Source organism: Takifugu flavidus, chromosome 20 (genome assembly GCF_003711565.1).
Source record: "Takifugu flavidus isolate HTHZ2018 chromosome 20, ASM371156v2, whole genome shotgun sequence".
NCBI lineage: Eukaryota > Metazoa > Chordata > Actinopteri > Tetraodontiformes > Tetraodontidae > Takifugu > Takifugu flavidus.
Genome location: NC_079539.1, coordinates 6,373,364 through 6,388,363, shown reverse-complemented (window position 1 = coordinate 6,388,363; position 15,000 = coordinate 6,373,364). Strand labels below are relative to the sequence as shown.

General features: G+C 48.9%; 1 protein-coding gene across 1 annotated transcript in view; it reads left to right on the top strand.

The window, feature by feature from the left end:
- LOC130516837 (poly [ADP-ribose] polymerase tankyrase-1-like) overlaps nucleotides 1-15,000 on the top strand; it is a 37,292-nt gene that overhangs the window by 6,865 nt on the left and 15,427 nt on the right. The window contains 2 exon segments of the mRNA XM_057018142.1: nucleotides 8,117-8,153; nucleotides 9,755-9,830. Coding sequence (XP_056874122.1) covers nucleotides 8,117-8,153; nucleotides 9,755-9,830 — 113 coding nt within the window.

The window sequence follows — 15,000 nt, the reverse complement described above, 5'->3', positions numbered from 1 at the left end:
GACGGTCTCAGTAAAGCAAACAGACGATGACCTGATGTCGTCGTGGCAACTGGTGAACGTGCAGGAGAGGAAGACGAAGGTGAAGAACCACCTTTACAAGCAGCCGCTTCTTCTCTCCGTGAACTTTTTGAATGGCTGCTGGGCCTCATTAGAAGCAGCAATTTAAATTTAATTTTCAGCGCTTTCATATATCAAAATGTCTTTTTTCAGGGCCTTTGTAGCAGGATTATTGCAACAACGCATCAGCAGAGCGTTGTCATGGCATTAACAGACACGTTGAATCAACATCCTCATCTGAAATTGGGGATTAAAAGAAAAAGTGCACGTTTTACCGCTGGGAGAAGCATTCGGGCTTTTAAAAATGAGATTTGGTTCAGGGACAGAGGGGACGGTGGGGTTTAAACATCTCCCTGCTCTCAGATTTGGACAGAGGACTCCTCGTTTTGCTCTGATCTCTCCATCCAAGCCAAGCAGATGGTTGTGTTTTAAACCTTTAATGACAAAGATGCCAACGAGGATGTGTAATTGTTGGTTGTGCCTCTCAACATCTGCCGTCTCCCCACCCACTGATGAACCCAGCAGGGACACCAGCCCCAACGTCAGACGTACTGAACCTGGAGGTCTTAATAACCATCACTGACCAACAGTGCTGGGGCCTCTTCTCCTTAAATGCTCCTCATTTTAAAACATTCTACGTCCTCTGAGCTCCTACTGGAGCTTTTTCCAGTTTCTCCTCTATGATCGGAATTTCAAAGGTGGTGCTGGTCTCCCACGCAGCTCCCCGCCTAGCTCTCTCTCTGATGGAGGTTTACATCGACCCATAAATTAGCTCGACTGCCCCGGCACGTCCGTCCAAGTGCTCTCAGGAATGACAGACTCTGTCCTGTCAGCGGCAGCCGGAGAAATGGGAACGGCTTCGGTCGCTCCGCTCTGCCTGCATTTTAATGAAGAGTCTGTCGCCGTGTGTTTTTCCTGATTGGACAGCAACAGAGCGAGGCGGCTAATTGTCGCTACGCCTTCAACTTGTTCGGAGAGGGAGGTCGGCAGTTCAGGATGAAACGTAGTGGGAGCGGGAGGCGGTCAGAACACCACTGAGATTCTGACACACAGTATCAGGAGGATCTAAACAGCAGAACCAACAAAGCCTTCAGACGTCTCTGCTCCATAAAGATCCACTCACAACCTCTCAGAGCATCTTCTCAGTCCCTCACAGCCAGTGATGATGTTGCAGGTTAGGTGAGGAGAGGGAGAGCAGGGGACAGGAGGAGGAGAGGGGAGGAGGAAAGGAGGAGAGGGGACAGGAGGAGAGGAGAGGAGAGGAGAGAGAGGAGAGGAGAGAGAGGAGAGGAGAGAGAGGAGAGGAGAGGAGAGGAGAGGAGAGGAGGGGGAGGAGAGGAGAGGAGAGGAGAGGAGGAGCTGAGCTGCCAGGTTAGAAGTGAGGACGTGACCAGAGTAGCTATGAGATTAGCTGGACGATGGCTCCAGTAGCCCGTCAGACGTTCTGTGGTTGGGTGTGTGCTCTCAGGTGATCTACCAGTCTGTAACCAGTCTGTAACCAGTCTGTTGGACTAGTTACAGATAATTGCTCCGAACCTGCAAGGGTGGAGAGGCCCGCCGGGGTCCCGTCACCAACGGGACGGTTGTGTCAGACCGCTGAGGTGTGACTGAGAGAAAGCCCTCAGGATCTAACGCAGGTGATGGAACGATCAGCGGGAGGATTCTTTGTTGCGTCGTCTCTCCTGTCGTCCACGGTCGATCTTCCCGTGGCCACCGGACACTTTCGGGTCGTTTCCACCCGTGCCGACGTTTCCTCTCTCCCCTCCGTCCCCGCACGGCTTCACTCATCAATTAGAGTCGTGTTTAATGAGCTAGCGAGTGTGCGGCGTCCCCCCCCCCCGTCGTTACATCAGCTGCCCTGCTGTCGCTCTCTCCCCCCGCCGGCTCTTCATCTGCACTTTTTGTCCTCTCGTCTTCTGTCGTCTCTGATCTCGTCTTCTGTCGTCTCTCCGCTGTGACCTTTCGTTTCTCCTCCGCTTCTCTATGATGCTGCTCAAATCTGCGGAGACGCTCCGCTCTGCCAACCCAACCAGAGCTGGATTTAATTGAAATTGAACGTTATTTTAGCAGTTCCTGCTCAGCGTGAGGAGTTTGAGTCAACTGGCCTGAAACCTAAACCAGCTCTGTCACAAAGTGAAGCACAAACCACCCAATAATTAAGAGTTAGGACGTTCATTTCTGCCAGATGTGGAGGTTTTGAAATGCCCATCGGGGGGCTTGTGTGGCTCAGCGGTAAATAAAGAAGGAAAATGGATTTTTCACGGCTGCATTCTGAGAAACTCTGTGAGGGATAAACAGACCAGAGTCGAGTCCATTAGCAGCTATTAATTACCTCTGATTGGTATTCACAGGCCGGCCTCTTCTGAGCCTCAGAGATCAATTCTTGACTGTGGACTTTGGTCACCATGCACACGCGCGCACACACACACACACACACACACACACACACACACACACACACACACACACACACACACTAATGTTTTTAAATAAACATTTCATCCCATTATCTGTGTCATGCCTGGTGCATTTCAACTAAAGCTAGATGGGTGCTCTGCTGCTGCTGTTCTGCTGCTGCTGCTGCTCTGCTACTGCTGCTCTGCAGCTCTGCTGCTGCTGCTGCTGCTCTGCAGCTCTGCTGCTGCTGCTCTGCTGCTGCTGCTGCTGCTCTGCTGCTGCTCTGCAGCTCTGCTGCTGCAGCTCTGCAGCTCTGCAGCTCTGCTGCTGCTGCTCTGCTGCTGCTGCTGCTCTGCTGCTGCTCTGCTACTTCTGTTCTGCTGCTGCTGCTGCTGCTCTGCTACTGCTGCTCTGCTGCTCTGCAGCTCTGCTGCTGCAGCTCTGCTGCTGCTGCTCTGCTACTTCTGTTCTGCTGCTGCTGCTCTGCTGCTCTGCAGCTCTGCTGCTGCTGCTCTGCTGCTGCTGCTCTGCTGCTGCTGCAGCAAATCTTTCTGTTGCAATAATTTCTGTAATAATTCAGCAGATTTGTTGTTCAGTGATGAGCGGCTCTGCTGGTGGCTTTACAGTCCTTATCTCCATGGTTTCTGAATCCTGCTGACTAAGGCCTGGATTCTCTTCCTGGCCAAAGCGACGTTGTACAACGCAGCCGTTTTTGGATCTGTTATCTTCCAGCAGCATTTTCTTTTTAAAGCTCTGGTTGATGCTTGCAGCTGAACCTTCCCGTTCTCCACTCTCAGCAGATGATTAATGTGTTTCTCCCACCTTCATTTGTCTCTGATGAATCCTATTACTTTTGCTAATGCGCTGACCTGGTTGCCCCATGAAAATCGATGGAGTCGTTGCATCTTATTAACTCTGTAAACCAGGTGTAAACACCTTAAGCTTTCGGGGCTGATCAATTTCCTAAAAGGAAAAAGCAAACCATTTTTCTGGGAAAGAGCTGCAGTTAAAACCATCTCAACCCAACGCACGGACGGTAAAACTGGGCGGAGCTTTTGTGCTTCACGCTCTTGGATTATTCCGTTTTTCCGTCTGTTTCCCCTCACTGCATGTTGCTCTGTCTCTCAGCCTCTCACACTCGTCAGCCCGACCTGGGCTCCGTTTGTGCTGGTCACCACCCAGCGAGACGCGTCCCCACCGCCGCTGACCCGCCACCCCCTCCGGGTCATCACTTTTGACCCCTTTTCTTATGAACAAGATCTCTTTGTCTCAGCGGAAGCTGGAGCAGTTGTTATTTTACTGCCAAACAGGTTTTCATCTCTTGGAATCAATTAGGAGTCTTTTCAAGCTGGCAGTGTTAAACAATAGCTCGGGGAAGCGTTTGTCCCAACGTCCCGCTGCTGCTGCACAAACACACGCAAAAAAAAACCCCAGTTTTTGCCTGGAAAGAAAATGTGTCTGTTTTGGTGCTCCCATTAAAATTGCAGTCTTGATAATGGGGATTTTTCTATCCGCTGCAAATGAGGAAAAATAAATCTGCTGCTTTTAAAATGTGGCCCACATGAGCTCCAGTGTAAACACAGCAGAGGATTACCCAGAGTGCCTCAGTGGCAAAGGCCATCCGAGGATGATGAGGGGACCAAGGATCTGAGATGGAGAGAAAGTCTGTTTGCTGCAGCCAATAATGTCAAAAAGTCCACAAAACTCCAGCAAGAGTGTTGGAAGTCAGTTTTATCGCTCATTTAATGGTAATTACAGAGAATTGGTGATTTATTCTGGAGTCTCTGTCCTGAAAGTACTTTTGTAACTCTGCGACTTTACGAAAATCAAAATGAATTCAAATAAAGTGCCATGAATTGTAATAAATGACGGCGCTTAAACCCACCACAACAAATTAAAAAATCATCCAGCATGTCTGCAGCATAATGTGAACTCTTTATTTTAAAGGATAATGCAGGAAAATGAGACAAAAAAAGAGAAATTCCTCCCTTTGCTGGTGTGAGCAGAACTGATCATGGGAGCGACAGGAGATGTGGACGGTCAGCTGGTTATTATGGTTATTATGGTTATTATGGTTCACGAAGAGAAAGAAGAGAACTAACTCAGGACGTGGAAGAAATAGAGAATATGATGATGATGATGATGAAGCAGCACAACCACGTTGCCAGCAGATGCAACATTAATGTGCAGAAGCTCTCATATGTTGTAAGAGCAGCAGGAACCCACACACACCCACACACACCTCTGTGTCAGGGGGTGTGTGTGGCAGTAGAAGTGTGTGAGAGGATTGTGTAGCCGTCTTCCTCCTATTGGCGACACGCTCCCAAACGCCATGACGACCGCCGTTGGATTGGTCCTCGGTTATGCACGAGCTTCAGCCACAATTCCAAAGTTCCTCTTCAGAGGAAATGTGGCCGTTTTCTCTGCGTGTGATGCTTTTCCAAGCATTCCTCTGCCGGGTTTGGAGCATTTTCCTGCAGATTTGTGCAGTTTTCCGGGCGGTTGCACAGCAACAGTGTGGTGGGGGGGCTCGCTGACGAGCAGCCGGCCGTGCTGCAACAGCAGGCTGACAGAATGTGCTTAATGAAGTCAATTAAAAGATAAAGAAACAGAAGCCAACATCTGTATCTTCCCCAATGTTGCTTTGTTCTTTTTCAAGTGCTACAGAATGAGCGAAGCCACTGGTTTCTGTTCTCCTGTATTAAATATATTTGGCTCTGTTGAAATTGTTCAGCTCATAAAGTAGATCCCTCTCTGAGGATTCACAGCCACAGCCTTCAAAAGCCTTTGGTTTGAGATGGTTTGATCCTTTTAAATGGCTTCCACGGTGTTTAAAAATGGCACCTTTGCTCTCTCCGATAATCTTTGACCTTTCGGTTGTCTGGTTTAGTAGAACATCTGTAACACCTGCTGGAAATCCCATCAGGCAGCTCGTTCTCCAGTAGGCAAACCAGTAAGGGGCCAGACCTGAAGAGATGATGACAGATGTTCACAGAAAAGACTGACTGGGTTTCTAGAAACCCTGCAGATGAAGAGCCGGCGCATCCGTTGACCATTAAATAATCAGTTTGCATCTTATGGCGTGAGTCAGAGCGAGCAGCCTGCCGGTCTGGCGGCCTGCCGAGGATCAGATGTGGAGGAATGAGCCGTCTGTGGTCGGGTGTGCTCCTCCTCGGATGGTTCTTGACTCCGCTGCAGCTTCAGTATCATCTCATCTCTTCAGCTGATTGGCCAGGTCTGTTGTTTTGCTCAGGAGAGGAGCAATTAGGGCTTTAAAGTCCGTCCTCAGCGCTCGGGCTCACCTGGATTTACAGTGTGACCGTTCAATCAGGTGTTTCACGGTGGTAAGATTGGAACTGGCTGGCTCAACGTGCTGAAAACATCCAGATTGTTTGACTGGAGGAACGCGGTCGTGAAGCACTTGATCAGACTGAGTGTGAAGCAAAGCCAAGAGCCTGAAGACGTTATCATTTTCATTCCTCCTTCATTTAGTTCTTAACCTTCCACTGTTTGATTGGTCCCAGTGTGACCTGACAGCCGGCAGAAACGGCCTCGCCGTGGCCGAAGTGGAGCACACACACACGCGCACACACACACACGCACACACACACACACACGCTTGGAGAGAGAAAGAATATCAACATTCAGAAGGCAACATGTCTGTCCTGACTATTAATCTGTCCTTGTGTGTTCAGAGTCAGCAAGATTATCAACACACACACACACACACACACACACACACACACACACACACACACACACATCAACAGGGTTACTATTATACACGAGCTTCATGTTCATTTATGAAGATGAAATCTAATCTTTTCCTGAGCTTCTGAGCCTCACTTTGTCTTCGTGTTTGGATGCAACCAGATGTTTTTAGCTCGGTCGACCTGTAATCCGGTTGTTTCTTCCTTGAGACTCATCACGAGCTTCAGTCTGGCGTTGATCTTCTAGACGTCCTGTTATTTCGATTCATTACGCAACCACCGGCGCTCCAGGAATCCAGTCTGGATCCCTCCATCACAGCCGGTCCCACAGTGGTCGTGGGTTCCAGTCGGGGTCAGGAAGTGACAGGTGAAGAGGCTTCCTCGTGGTGGCGATCCGCCTGGTTTCCAGCTCAAACCCATCAGAAGGTGGTCAGAGGTCCGGTAAAGGCGGTTCTTGAAGTTCAGGGCGGAAGGTCTCACAGCTGAAGTCCACCTGAGGAAATCGCTCGTTTCAGCATCAACACTCGTGCGTTTGGTTGTTGATTTCTCCTGAGCAGTTGTTTCCTCTTAAAACTGCAATGTTCACGTCTGCTCGGTCCAAACTGTGCAGCTCAGTCAGGCGAGAAATGTGCGTCACCAGTTACATCGGGGGAACATTTGCAGAACAGCTTTCGGAAGAGCTCATTACACACCTCCAAATTTTGTCTTTAATTAGATAAGAGGGTGGGAATGTACATCCTGATGTTTATTTTTCTGCTTCTCTCCTCGTCTCCTCTTCAGGCTCTTCCTCTCTCAACAGATTCCTCCGCCTCAACCTTCCTCACACCAATTATACCGTGTCAAATCCATGCATGTCACTTTCCAGATCCCTAATCATCCCGTCTCTCTTTCATGTGTAAATCCTTTGTTCCTCTCCCCCTTCCCGTCTCTCTAACCTTTCTTCTTCTCTGCTTGCCCCACCCCACCCCTTCGTCTGTGCCGTGAACACGTGGCCCTTCCTCCTCCAGTCTTATCTACGTCACGCCGACCTTTCCATCTTCCTCCTTTTCTGTCTTTCTTAGTCGTTTTCCTCCCTCATACTTTATACACTACAGATTTATTGACTTCATCCAGCTTAACTCGGCAGTTTGTGATGATGATGATGATGATGATGATGATGATGAGGGTCTTTCATTTCCTTGGGCAACTTTTCTTGCCCAATCAAATTCTGTGACTCATTGCTGCCTCTTCAGGTAACTTCTGGTATTACAGCAAACTAATTGCTATCCTGATAATTAATGTCGTCCTATGTTTGAGGTATTTGTTCACTTATATGGATCACGTACATTAAATGTAGAACACCTAGTTAAAGAATGTTTAAGTCTTCATTTAGCATCTTCAAACCTGCTGATGAAAATGATCACTCTGATTTACCCGACTGTCGCAGGAAGGAGAGACCCATGGATGGATGTGTGTTGTGACTGTAGTGGCGTTGATGGTGGTGGGGGCTGGGCAGAGAGACGGAGACGGCGAGAGAGAGAGAGGGAGAGGGAGAGGGAGCGAGAGCGGCGACGGGGGAGGGGTTTGTTTATTTCTGTTGTGTTATTTTGCGCCTCCTGAGTGGGAACGAAAAGACGGAGCGAGGGAGAGACGATGAAGGCTTGACGGTTAGCATGAGTGGCAGCAACGGGGAGGGAGGCGATCGCGACACCAGAGGGGAGGATGGACAGACAGACAGACAGAGGCTGAGTGTGTGTCAGCGCGCCGCTCGTCCCCCAAACAATGAACGCGCTGTGGTCGCTACCGGCAACCAATCGCCACTGCAGCCGGAGTCAGAGGGGTGAGCACAATGGCAGAGGAGCGGCGCGAGGGGGGAGGAGGGGAGGGGTGCTGCGTGTGGTCGACGTGCGTGTGTGTGCTGAACATGTGTGTTGTCCACATGTCTGACATCCTGATCTTCTCTGACCATCCAGGTGAATACAAGAAGGATGAGCTGCTGGAGGCGGCGAGGTGAGCGCTCCTTTATCTGCTCGTCTTCCTGTTTTGCTCTTCTTTCATCCCCATTCACCTGTCCAGGCCCCCTCTCACCCCCCTTTCCTTGCTTTCATCCCTTGTTCTTCAACGCCTTCGCTCTGTGACGTTCTTCTGTACGTTCTCTCACTTTTAACTCTTTATTTCACCCCTTTGTCTCTCTCTCCTTCTCTCTCTCTCTCCTTACACCTTCCCTTCCTTTCCTCTCTACTTTTCTGCTAAATGTAATTTCTCCTGCCTCTCCTTTCCTCTTTTCTAGTTTTTCCACTCCCTTTATTCTTTAATCCTTTACAGTGAATTCTTTTCTTTTTGTTTCTTTTTCCATCCCTCTCTGCACTTTTCCCTCCTCTTCTCCTCCATGGCTTTTTTATTTCTCTGTTACCTTTTTCCATTTTTCCTTGCTTCCTAGTTCCCTTCCATCCTCTCTGTTCATCATTTTCTTTCATGTCCTCTTTGTTTTACTTCCTGCCTCCTTCCTTGTTTCATGTTCTCTCGCTTCTTAAATTTCCTCCTTCCTTTCTTCCGCCTTTCTTCTACATTTTACATTTATTTCCTCTCTTCTTCCTCATCTCATTGTGGATAATTAGACTTTCATGATCGTCTGATCCAATATTGGTGTTAAATTAATAATTGTCAAGCTTTATTGTGTAAAACGTGTGTGTTTCTTTCCTAATTCTGAATTTAAATGTCTCCATATTCACCACGCATGTTTTACCATATACTTAAATATTCATGATGCATCCATAACAATTGCATAAATTACCTTCACTTACTGAACTGTAGCTTAGAAATGATGTAAAAACTGCTCTGATGTAAATATTTCAGAACAAAATGACCCAACTGTGTAATCGGCTCAAACAAGCCTGTAAAATAATGACAACGCCTTTTCCGAATACCAAAGAGATGAATCAGTGTTTCTCAATATGTGCATCAACTGATGCATCCCCACACACACACACACACACACACACGCCTGCAACCATAACAGGCCTTGGCCCACATGAACTGAGCTTTTTTCACTGTTTGTGTTTATTTTCATCTCTTCCATGTGGAAGTTGCATGGCATTGGTTTAGGAGTGTGTGGGTGGCTCAAAGCTTAGTGCCACAACACCCTTCCCACACACGCACACACACACAGCAGTAACATTTTCCACTCTCTCCTGTTTACTCTGGTCGTCTGTCTTCAGCCTCTGCACTAAAGCAGCATCCAAGGATGCGCGTCTATACGTCCTCCTCCTTCATCTCCGAGTTACGTCAGAATTGTTTTGTTGACGGCTTATTGAAGACGAAAGACCTGATCAGGAACCACTGAGTGGACCAGACTTGGTTAAGCTCAGAGGGAATATTTCCCTAAAACCATCATCTTGCCGCACTGCTTTGCCCAAACCGCTGATTTCAACAGGAGAACTCAAACGCACCATTTCCATACGTCTGTGTCCAACACCAAATGTCTTATTTCCTCCGCTCTCGAGCTCCTTATCTCATTTGCCCTCATTTACTCTCCCCCACACTCTGCTGCAGAGGAACAATGCTAATCCACTCCAGTGGTGGAGCGCTGTAATATGTGTCTGTTCTTGCAGGAGCGGGAACGAGGAGAAGCTAATGGCCTTGCTCACGCCGCTTAACGTCAACTGCCATGCCAGCGATGGCCGCAAGGTAGGAGCAGTGATCAGCAGCGGTGGTTTCTGCCCCTCAGGGCAACCGGTCGGGCTTTTAACGCATCCACTCCCTTTTTTGTCTTTATTTTTGACTTGATATTGAAGGAAAGGGCAGAATTTTGGCATTGGTCTTTTCTTTCTACTGTTAGTTGTCAAAGTGGAAGGAGAAGAGATCTGAGGAGCCAGAGGTTTGGGTCTATCAAACCTCATCTGGCTCATTTTTCCAAACCCGCCGCTCTTGGCTTCTTGGTGGGAACTCTGTAGTTTCTGCACATACAAAAAAAGACGGATTATTTGATATTCCTCGGCTAATAAAATGTGTTTGACTTCCTTTCCTTCCACCTACCTCCGTGACAATAATGGCCTCCTGTGGGAGTTAACCAGACTGATGCTAAAAGAGGAGCCCCTTTTTTTGGCTGTTGAGATGATGTTTTTCTCCTGAATTGTTGCCTCACCTGAAAGCTTTAACAGCCCGATAGAAACACTCTGCTATAATCACGGCCTGCTCCCTCCGTGATGCTGCTGCAGCCTTTTATCCATCATATCACTGATGGCCTGCAGGAATTTTTCAGAAACTCGAAAGCAAATGACTCCAACCGCATCCGTCCTGAACGTGAAAAGCATGTTCATGCTGAAACGGCCTTTTCTCTGCCCGGTCTGTGTTTGCGATGCGCTGTAATTGCGCAGACGGGATCCAGCCGTGCACGGTAGATGCACGGCTTTATCACGCCTCTGCAGTTTTATCCTCATTATGGTTTTAGTGCCATTTAATGGGTGATGGGGATTTAGTCTGCTAACAGAAATTAAAGTCTGAGCTGCAGAATTCAAGTGAAACTGAGGGGAAAAGAACTTTTCCACCTGATATTCTTCTGCAATATAAATTGAAGGCAGCAGAGCAGAATAAAGATAAATGCTCGGGACATTAATGCAGCAAGGACACCATATGTGATCATCCAGATGGCTTAATGAATCAAAAATGGAGAATGTGGCGCCCCTGCACCCTCTCCACCATGAGCCGACAGCTTCCTCAGACATTATCTGCTTCTCCACCTCCTCCTGTGTGGGTCTGTCACAGCACCACAGAACTGGCTTTGTCAAAAGTAAAAGTTTTTTTTTTAATTAGAAATGCAAAGATTTCCTTGAAAATTTCAGGAGGAATCGCCCAGTAATTTCCTCCTGCTTCCCTCCCGCACTGATTCGGTTTAAACTTTGAAGCAAATCAAATGCAAATCATGTTTTTTTTTGCTCCCACATGACTGAAGAGCTGATGTTGGGGGGGGTTGTGGCCTCTGCACCATCATCAGGAGCAGCCCCGGTGCAGCCGTGTGTCCAGGCGCCCCCACGTTAGTGTCTCGGGCTGCACGAGCGGTCGAACCGTCGCTCTTAAATATTAAGAGATTAAAATGAAGCGCACCACCTGAACATTTCCAAATTAAATCCATGCAGACGTCTGAAAAATGACAGTTGGCAAACCGCTGAAAAGTCAATAATCATGATCAAAAAGTCAATTTCATAATCATAATAATGGTTTCTAATCCAATTAAGAGAGCTGCCCCCCCCCCCCAGCTAACATGCAGGCCTGAACAGAGACGTCTCCTCTTTGGGGGGTAAAACCTCAGCTTTTATTTGGCCTCCACGATGTCGCTGATCAGGAAGTGAACGCAGCTTTAGTTTGAACGCAACCTGACATGAGTGACGCTTCCAAACGCTCGCTGGCTGTGTGTGTGTGTGTGTGTGTGTGTGTGGTGTGTGTGTGTGTGTGTGTGTGTCTGTGTGTGTGTTCTTGTGAGGACCAAAACCTGCAGCTAGCAAAGTGAGGATGTTTTGGCGCGCCTTCGCAACATTAAAGGACCGTTTGAAGCTTTAGGCCAGGGTCGGGGCGTTAGTGCGGGTAAAGAGCTGGAGAATGCATTATGTCTATGAAAGTCCTCACAAAGATAGCAAAGGATGTGCGAGTGTGCGCGTTTGTCTCTGTGATCGAGGACCCAACTGAGTGGGAGATCATTAACGCAGCTGAGTGAGGACCGTTATCAAACTGCCTGTATTCGATCCACACACACACACACACACCACACACACACACACACACACACACACACACACACACACACTGAACTCGGGCAGCTGGGAGCTGATCATTCAGTTTCTGCTGCTTTTCAGCCAGTAAATTCCGTGTTTTTGTTTGGGGGTGTTGTGAGTTTTTGGATCTATATTTCACCAGCGAGATCCATCGCACCCGCCCGCGATGCTCCGCGCTGGCGGGAACATCAAAGCAGAGCGCGCGCTGGTGAAGCCTTTGATTGATGGCTTCTTTAAATGTTGATTAGGAGCGGCGATGCGGCCGGCGGCTCCACGCCGGTGCTGTTTATGCTGCGCCCGGCGATGAAAACACCAACGCCCGGAAGTGGTTCTTTAGGAATTCTCTTCATTCCGCGTCACTGCTGCAGCGATAGAAGATAAACAGCAGCGTCGAACCTGATGTTGTCCTGGAACGTGGCTCCATCCTCCTCACCTCACATCTCACATCAAGTTTATTCACTTATGAAGTTCGTAATTGATGACGTAATTTAATTTATAATTCCTGTTTGGAGGTGATTCGGCTCCTTCGCCGTGGCAACAATGAGTGTGTGAATGGAACCTGCTGCTCCTCCCGAACAGGGGATGAAAAGATCTTGTTCGGGTGACAGATGAGGAAGAGCTGCAATAATCTCCTGTCATATTCAACCGCCCTCATCTGGTCATGTGGGGATGAGTTATGATCCCGGGATCAATGAGCCTGATCGATGTTTGATCACATTAGGAACTGATCAGAGCGTTCGCTGATGCTCCCACAGGGCCAAAACTCCCCTGGAGAGAGGACACGCCATCCCTCCATCCACCCCTCCACCCATCCATCCACCCCTCCATCCATCCATCCATCCACCCATCCATCCACCCCTCCCTCCATCCATCCACCCCTCCCTCCATCCATCCATCATCCATCCATCCATCCATCCCTCCACCCATCCATCCATCCACCCCTCCATCCACCCCTCCCTCATCCCTCCACCCCCCCCTCCCTCCATCCATCCATCATCCATCCATCCATCCATCCATCCCTCCCTCCATCCACCATCCATCCATCCATCCCTCCATCATCCATCCATTCATCCATCCATCCATCCCCATCCATCCATCCACCCATCCACCCCTCCGTCCATCCATCCATCCCTCCATCATCCATCCATCCCTCCATCCTCCATCCCTCCGTCCATCCATCCATCCCTCCGTCCATCCTCCCTCCTCCACCCTCCATCCATCCATCCTCACCCATCCATCCATCCATCCACCCCTCCATCCACCCACCCATCCATCCATCCCTCCATCCATCCATCCACCCAACCACCCTCCATCCATCCACCCCTCCATCCATCCATCCATCCATCCACCCCTCCATCCATCCATCCCTCCATCCATCCACCCCTCCCTCCATCCATCATCCATCCACCCATCTATCCCTCCATCCATCATCCATCCACCATCCATCCATCCATCCATCCATCATCCATCCATCCACCATCCATCCATCCATCCACCCATCCATCCATCCATCCATCCACCCATCCATCCCCATCCATCCATCCATCCCCCATCCTCCCCCATCCATCCATCCATCCACCCATCCATCCTCCATCCACCCATCCATCCACCCATCCATCCATCCATCCATCATCCATCCATCCATCCATCCACCCATCCATCCATCCCTCCATCCATCCATCCATCCATCCACCCATCCATCCATCCATCCACCCATCCATCCATCCATCCACCCATCCATCCATCCATCCCCCATCCATCCATCCATCCATCCATCATCCATCCACCCATCCTCCATCCATCCATCCATCATCCATCCATCCCTCCATCCATCCATCATCCATCCATCCACCCATCCATCCATCCATCCATCCATCCACCCATCCATCCATCCATCCACCCATCCATCCACCTCCATCCATCCATCCCCACCCATCCATCCCTCCATCCACCCATCCATCCATCCATCATCCATCCACCCATCCATCCATCCATCATCCATCCATCCATCCATCCATCCATCATCCATCCATCCAAAAAGAGAGAAAATGTGCCAACATTTCTGTTGTTTTTCTTGCTCTGATATTTTCTTCTCATCATCGACAGATGAGTTCATGACTCAAACGTGTCGGCAGTTTTTGATTAAAAGGCTGTAAATTGGCCAATTTATCCTCAATCATTCAATCAGCTGAGCCGATGAGCGCTGGTCACCCGGCGTTCCGATCCCGTCCATCAAGGACGCCTGAACCCACACGGGCGCGGTTGTCGGCGTTTCATTCACCAAGTTGCTCATGTGTCCACCTCAGTTTCCCACCAAATTTCCTTGTAGTTTCTCTTGTAAACCTTTTATGAAATAACAGACTTGGGGTTCTGTGTTCCGGATCAGTCGGTTCTGATTGGGTTCATTTCTGTTTCAGTGGTTCCAAATGTTACACACGCACAAAAATGTCCAACTGTGCCACTTTCTTGGATCATTTCTTATTGCTATGGCAACTACTGACAGATAGCAGTCACTGTTGTCATGGGAACAGCTTGACAGCTCGGTAATAGTGGAAGATGAAGAGAGAAGTGGAAGAGCTGGAGGTTAATGGAAGCACAACAGGAATGAGGACAAAACGCCTTGAATTTAAACGCTGATATTGACCAAATGAGAAGACAGACGAGTTCTTTCCAGGAGGAAAATCAGGAATAAATAAACAGGAACGTCAGGAGGGCAGAGTAGTGTTTTCCATCTTTGGCCTCCCGGCCGGCTGCATCCTTCCTGTCCTCATTCCTCGGTTCATCATCTCCTCCACTTCCTCCACCCCTGACTCCATCCCGCCTCTCTAAAAGGCTTTTAGGTGATTAGAACGCAACAGAGTGGGACTTTTTTTTATTGTTACTGTCACTCAGTCTCCGCCGGCCACCGTGGGCGCCGATTTAATCCGTCTGAAATATCATCCGCTCGTGTCTCACTCCAGGCAGGAATTTCATCAAATCCCAGAAGAGCTGCAGAAGAAAAAGCAGTAACCCGCTTTATGACATTATATTAGAGGTAAACGGTGCACGTCAAGGAATCCTCACTAAAAATGGCTTTTTAAATGAAACGT